The sequence below is a fragment of the Triticum aestivum genome, chromosome 3D (assembly GCF_018294505.1).
Source record: "Triticum aestivum cultivar Chinese Spring chromosome 3D, IWGSC CS RefSeq v2.1, whole genome shotgun sequence".
Classification (NCBI taxonomy): Eukaryota; Viridiplantae; Streptophyta; class Magnoliopsida; order Poales; family Poaceae; genus Triticum; species Triticum aestivum.
Genome location: NC_057802.1, coordinates 69,001,923 through 69,008,631, shown reverse-complemented (window position 1 = coordinate 69,008,631; position 6,709 = coordinate 69,001,923). Strand labels below are relative to the sequence as shown.

The 6,709-nt window shown below is 48.1% G+C and overlaps 1 protein-coding gene across 4 annotated transcripts in view; it reads left to right on the top strand.

Annotated features, from left to right (window-relative positions):
• The first annotated feature begins 353 nt into the window (after positions 1–353).
• LOC123074159 (extracellular ribonuclease) overlaps positions 354–6,709 on the top strand; it is a 17,471-nt gene continuing 11,115 nt past the window's right edge. For 3 of the 4 annotated variants that reach the window (XM_044497077.1, XM_044497078.1, XM_044497076.1), the window contains exons 1-5: positions 354–825; positions 929–993; positions 1,081–1,145; positions 1,256–1,342; positions 1,505–1,635. In XM_044497077.1, coding sequence (XP_044353012.1) covers positions 415–825; positions 929–993; positions 1,081–1,145; positions 1,256–1,342; positions 1,505–1,635 — 759 coding nt within the window. In that variant the 5' untranslated portion in view covers positions 354–414. Of the gene's footprint in view, positions 826–928; positions 994–1,080; positions 1,146–1,255; positions 1,343–1,504; positions 1,636–2,970; positions 3,088–6,709 lie in introns of those variants that run through there. The other variant, XM_044497079.1, reaches the window with a different exon arrangement.

Below are 6,709 nucleotides of genomic sequence, written 5' to 3'. Positions count from 1 at the left end.
TATTGCGAAATCTGGTATTGACAAGGCCATTTGCAGACGGCTCTTTCTTTACTGTTAGTTCAATGTATTTTTCAAGCTCCACAAACAGTATAAAGGTGAGCATATGTGAGCGACTTTAATTGAACTGTGTTCATAAAAAATAAAAGGAAGAAGACGATCTATAAATTTTTTATCTAATTTTATGTTTTTGATGATCCTTATTTTTATATCATTTTCTGTTGCATTGTTTACTGTTTACTCAATAATAATTTTCTTCATCCCATCGCTCTCATATTATGGGACGAAGGGAATATTACGGAGTAATGTATTTGGGTGTTTATCTCTTCAAGTAATTAATGAATGGCTCACGAGGTTTGGACATTTTCGAGATAGAGGAACCTTTGAACGGCAGCCGCCGCGGGCGGCGACCAAGAAATGTTGGCCTTCGCCGCCGTTGTCTTCTCCCCAGCTCCCGGCACGCTCTCTGGTAGAACAATCCGCTCCCCTGCTGTCTCCCGCCAAACCCTCGCTCGATGCGTCAAGAAAACCGTCCCCGAACCACCCCGGTCTGTCTTGTCCTCACCGCGACCCGCGCGCTCCAGCCGCCGGCCATGGGTGCCATGGTGCCTCCGCGCGCTCGCCGCCGCTCTAGCGCTCGCGCTCTGTCCTCCACATATCATCCCTGCCCATGCGTCCTCCATCGGCGAGCGTCTGAAGCCGAGTACCCCGTATCCTTGCGAAGACGTCCAGAGCTACTACGGGGGGCTGGAGGGCTTCTCCGGTGACGGGCTGATGGCGAAGCTCGGCGCCGTCGTCTCGCCTCACGCCTCACTGCGCTACAAAGATGTTGGTTTGCCTCTAGCTATCTGATTCCGTGCTTAATTGATGAAATGCATCTGAGTTGGAATGAACAGACAATGATTACAAGTGATGGATGGATCTTTAGTAGGTATGGGAGGCGCTCAAGATTCTCGATGCAGCTGACGCAGACCACCCAGAAGCGTCCTCTGAAGTGTATGCTTCTCTCTAACAATCTAGTAGTATATCACTACGTACTTGCTCTCCGTTACTCACTGGTCTAAGCTCCGGTGCTTGTTTCAGGATCGAGATATACTCGCAGAGAGCTGTGCCGAAGCTCTTGGCAGGCAAGCCGGATGGATGGAACAGTGAGTTGCATAATTGCATTCTGAAATTTTGCTCGACTTGTCAAGACAGGATGGGTTCATTTTTTCCTTCTCTTATTTCCCAGCCATATTTTGTGCATTTTGTTGTGTAGGAGAACACCTCTGGCCGCGATCATACGGGCTAAAACGCCGTCCTTCTCTAACCGATCTGCACAACATTCGTCCTGCGGATGCCAATGGTCAGTTGGTTTGTACGGTGTGGTTGATCCAAAGTACCCCATGAGCATAGAGAACTCCTCTTTCAGTATGATAACAGTGCTCCATCAGTGGCAGATTTAATGGTTCGCTTTTTTGCTTGAGGAGAAACAAATGCTTATCTGGATATACAAATCCTGTTTCAGTGAATTCGTCCAGGGGAAACAAGTATTATGGAGGATGTGCTGCGACGTCGAAAAAATGTGCAAGGCCAGCAAATCGTGAAGCTGCACCTGACACTGAAACAGACAGTGAAAGATGGGCACCCCCTTTTCAGGTATTAAAAACCTTTGTCCAAATAATGAAACACACATGTGCTATCCAGATTGTTCATCCATATTTGTGTCACATTTTATATGACCTATAATATTCATTTTTAGTACTACCTCTGTTCATTTTTATAAGACGTTTTAGACATTCAGACACTGTTCAAAACAGTACAAAGCAAGCTGTCTAAAACGTCTTATAATAACAAACGGAGGGAGTAATACGTTTAGTTGCAAGAACTGAGAACTGCACTTATATGCCATAAATAGGAGGGTCTTGTTCTAACACTAGTAGAAAAAGGGCCTATTGTCCCAGTTGGTAAGGACCTTTTGTCCCGGTTTTTGAACCGGGACTAAAGGGTCATTACTAATGCCCTAACCCTTTAGTCCCGGTTCTTACACGAACCGGGACAGATGGGCCTCCACATGGCAGGTACGGCAAGCCCAGGCAGGAGGGCCTTTGGTCCCGGTTGGTGGCACTAACCGGGACCAATAGGCATCCACGTGTCAGCATTTCAGGGGCTGGGGTTTTTGTTTTTTTTTTTGAAAGGGGGGTTGGGGGTTTTGGGGGGTTAATTTAGGTGATTCATATATTGTGTTAGCTAGCTAATTAATAGAGAGAAGTGTGCTCTCTTATCTCCGTGCTTGGTCGACGCTACGTACTATATACGTATGGAGAGGACTAGACACGCTAGCTAGTAATCAAATGAAGGAAACAGAAGATCGTCATGAACATATGCATACAGAGAGAAGTGATATCGACCACCTCTCCTTCTCCGAGAGATTGGTTGAACAACAAGTTCTCGTATATCTATCCGACACTACCGGCTACATATATACAATAATTATCTCTTACAATATAATCTTCTAATTAAATTGTAAGAACACAGGGTCCACATAGTATTCTCCGTTTTCAGCGATCACGTGGTCAAGGAAGAATGCCGCCAATTCCTCTTGAATTACTCGCATACGATCTGGTGCTAGGAGTTTATCCCGCTTCCGAAACATCTAATTTGAAGAAGGGGGTCAATACATATATATATGAATAAATAAAACTCAACACAAATGATGGTAATAAAATAAAATTGTGAATATTATTGCTTACGCACTTCATATTGTTCGTCAGAGTAGCCCCGCTCACAGGTCGTGTAGCGGATGGACTCGCAAACGTAGTATCCACAGTAATTATTCCCGGGTTCCTGTCACAACCACTTTACAAGAAATAGAGGTCAATCAAACTGATAAGCAAGCATGCTAAATGGTATTGATGAAACTAGCGCTTGAATCACTAGGAGATGCGCGGAACATGCTACTACAGTACTTACTCTCGGGTGTTTAAATTGCAGCTTCTTCGGCAGTCCCGGAGCTTTTTTGGTGATTTTCTCCAAACCCTGCCAGACAAAGAAAATAATTACTTGATATCAGGAAATGAACAAAGTTGCTGATATGGTGGATAATGATCGATTTAACTTACTTCTCGAGCATTTGAGTCATGTCCGCATAGTCCTGTGGATCTTTTCGTCTCGAGTCTAAGACGGTTACTACTCCCTGCTCAAGCTTAATCTCTAGGAGAATATAGTGGAAGCTGCGCACACATGCATAAGTCATCAATTACATTACTATAACCTGGACTAATAAGGGAAACCGAATATGCACAAGACAGTAACACTCACTTGAAGTTGTAAGGAAAGCGTATTATATCTTTGTTTTCATTTATTACCAACGATCGTAGCAAGTTGGCCTCGGTATTTTCGGCATGATATTTAACCTCAGTTGCATCTATGAGATTTGTGTTAATGAACCCAATATCACCGATTTGTCTTTTCTTAAATTCGGCGATCTTCAATCTGCATAATATAGTGAGGATAATTATAAATACATGCAATGAAAGAGCTGACCTATATAGAGAGACTTAATGACAGAAGTAGTACTACTTACAGACAGTAGCAAGTGACCGTTGATTTATTGAGGGCCTTTTGATTGAAAAACTGGAAGAACTCCTCAAATGGAACATTCAACAATTCAATTCCAACGAGGTCATGCTCCGGTTTAACTCTCAGCGTCAAAGTATCCCCCCCCCCCAGACTCTCTGCAGGTTTTCATGTACCAATCATGTAATCTTCGCATCATCGTCGTTAGAGATCTTTCATCTTTGATGAGAGGCTTCCCGTAATGGTATTTGTGTTCGTCCACCTCAAAGATATCATAATGTCCATCGTCGGGCAGGTAATCTCCAAGATTGCTATAACCGGGCACCATCCTCGGATCATTAGCGACGATGTCGCTAGACACCTTGAGCGGGGGGCACGATTGGTTCGCTTGTTCGCCGAGCTGGGCAATTTTTTTCCCAGCTCGTCGTTCTTTTAACCTTTGATCACTGACAGTACTTCCCGACCGCTCCGCTTCGGGAAATTTCTTTGCAATAATGCGCTCATAGTTGCCTTTCGGCGGAGACTTTGGTGGTTTTGTCAGGGCAGCCAGAGTGCGCTTCGCTTTCACCGGATCTACCTTCTCCTCCGGAGGTGGATGTTTATTTGCTTTCACCCCTTCAAAGAAGTTCGTCACTTCGGCTCGCACGATCTTCCTGGTTTCCTCCTCGGTCCTCTCGTATGGTAACTTCTCTGGAGTCTTCAGAGAAGGACCGAATCTGTATTGCCTCCCGCCTCTGGCTGTACTGCTAGACACCGGCAGAGCAGACGGAGCGGCTGCGGCTGTCTTCTTTCCTTGCTTACGAGGCGGAGGAGAAGGACTACGACGCGCCGGAGCAGCCGGAGCGGCGGCGGGTCTCTTCCGCCCTTGTTGACGAGGCGGAGAAGGAGGAGGCTGGCTGCTTTGGCGCGCCGGCGCAGGCGGAGAAGGAGGCGGAGAGCCGCCACGCGTCGAAGAAGGAGGCTGAGTGCCCTGATCACTCGCTGGAGGAGGAGGCAGAGGAGGAGGCGGAGGAGGAGGCGGAGTGCCGCCACGCGCCGGAGAAGGAGGCTGAGTGCCCTGATCACTCGCCGGAGGAGGAGGCGGAGTGCCCTTACTCGCCGGAGGCGTCCAGTTCGGAAGGTTGATGAGCTCCTTCCGCCATAGGCATGGAGTCTTCAGAGTAGAACCCAGCCGAGTCTCCCCTTCACCGGTAGGGTGGTCAAGCCGGAGGTCCTCAAATCCCTCCGTTATTTCATCCACCATCACCCTAGCATATCCTTCTGGAATCGGCCGGCAGTGGTAGGTTGCGCCGGGTTCAGGAGGTAAAACAAAGCCAACAGCCGCCTTGACTTTGAAGTTCTGCCATTGCGTCATAAGGTGACAATGTTGAGACTCCGTGATAGCATCCATGGGGTAGCTAGTAGGAGCCGTCAAGACATGCTCCGGCTGAAGCAGCTCGGTGGAAGCCACGCTGCTTCTCCGCTGAGATGGCGGGGTAGCTTCGGGGGTAGTTTCGGCATGTCGATTGGCATCTCGTTCCTCTAGCGCTTGAACCCTTTCGTGCAGCTTCTGAATTTGGGTCTGCTCCACTTTTTTCCTCCTCTCCTGGCTTTTGTAACCGCCTGCGTCTGGAAAACCAGCCTTCCACGGAACGGAGCCTGGCGTGCCTCGTGTCCGTCCAGGGTGCTCAGGATTCCCGAGGGCCATTATGAGCTCGTCGTTCTCTCTGTCTGGAACGAACGTCCCTTGCTGCGCTGCATCGATATAGTGCTGAAGCCTCTTGACTGGTATTCTCAAAAGCTCGTCTGTCCAAATGCACCTCCCTGATACAGGGTCCAATTTTCTGCCAGCCCCGAAGAACCAAGTCCGGCAACGGTCTGGCCAGTTCAATGTCTCTGGGTCGATCCCTTTATCAAGCAGATCATTCTCAGCCTTGGCCCACTTAGGCCGGGCTTTGAGGTAGCCACCTGACCCCGTGCGATGGTGAAGCTTCTTCTTCGCAGCATTCTTCTTGTTTGTCCCTGACATCTTCTTACTCTTTTCCGATGTCTTGTGGGCCACAAATGCGGGCCAGTGATCTCTGATCTTCTCATACCGGCCGATGAATTCTGGTGTCTCTTCTTTGTCGACAAACGTTTTCAGCTCATTCTTCCACCTCCTGAATAGGTCTTCCATCTTCTTAAGAGCATGAGACTTGATTAATTGCTCTTTAACTGGCTTCTCCGGATCCTCCTCTGGCGGTAGGGTGAAATTTGCCTTCAGCTCCGTCCAAAGATCATCTTTCTGCATATCATTGACATAAGACACCTCAGGGTCTTCCTTCTTAGGCTTATACCATTCGTGGATGCTGATCGGGAACTTGTCCCTAACAAGAACCCCGCACTGAGCAGCAAATGCTTCCTTTGTCCGGATGGGTTCAATCGGTTGGCCGTCGCGCGCGATTGCTGTGATCTCAAACCTTTCATCCGAGCGCAACTTTCTCTTGGGGCCTCATCTCTTTACCGAAGTTGTGCTCGATCCGGAGGGCTAGAAAAAAGAAGAAAGACGAGAGTTAATTAATGTGTACATACCAAAACAATGAATGCATCAATTAGCTAGTCAACACAGTCTTAACTAATATATTTACCTGGCCGGACTCTGTTCGGTCACGGGAGCCGTCACCATGGGCTCCTTCTTGCACCAGCATTGGGTCACCGGAGCCATCATAATCATGTCTTTCCTCCTCCACTCTTCGATCACCGTAGCCTGCTTCTTCACCCTGTTCTTCCAGACCATCATTGTCGTTAAGATACGACAAGATATCACCTCCGGCTAAGATTATGTCCCCCAACACCTCTTCTGCTTCCTCGTCTCGTCCGTGCTCCATTGTTTCTGCAAATATTACAACATGGCAATTATTACACAAACATGACAGCAGGTGGATATATTAGTGCAAACGTAGACCTAGCTTATTCCGGGTTTGGGGTGGCCTCGGCAACGCTTCAAGGGTAGGGGCGCGGCGGGAGGGGGTAGGAGACCGACATCTTTTTTTCTAGGGTTTGGGTGTCCTCGAGAGTTTTGGTCGAGCGAGAGGGCCGGGGGGTGCTCCCGTGGTACAAGTTATCACGGTCGAAGTTATCCGGGAGGGGGTTATATCGACAACGACCCCATACATACATGGGAAAATAATGTTAT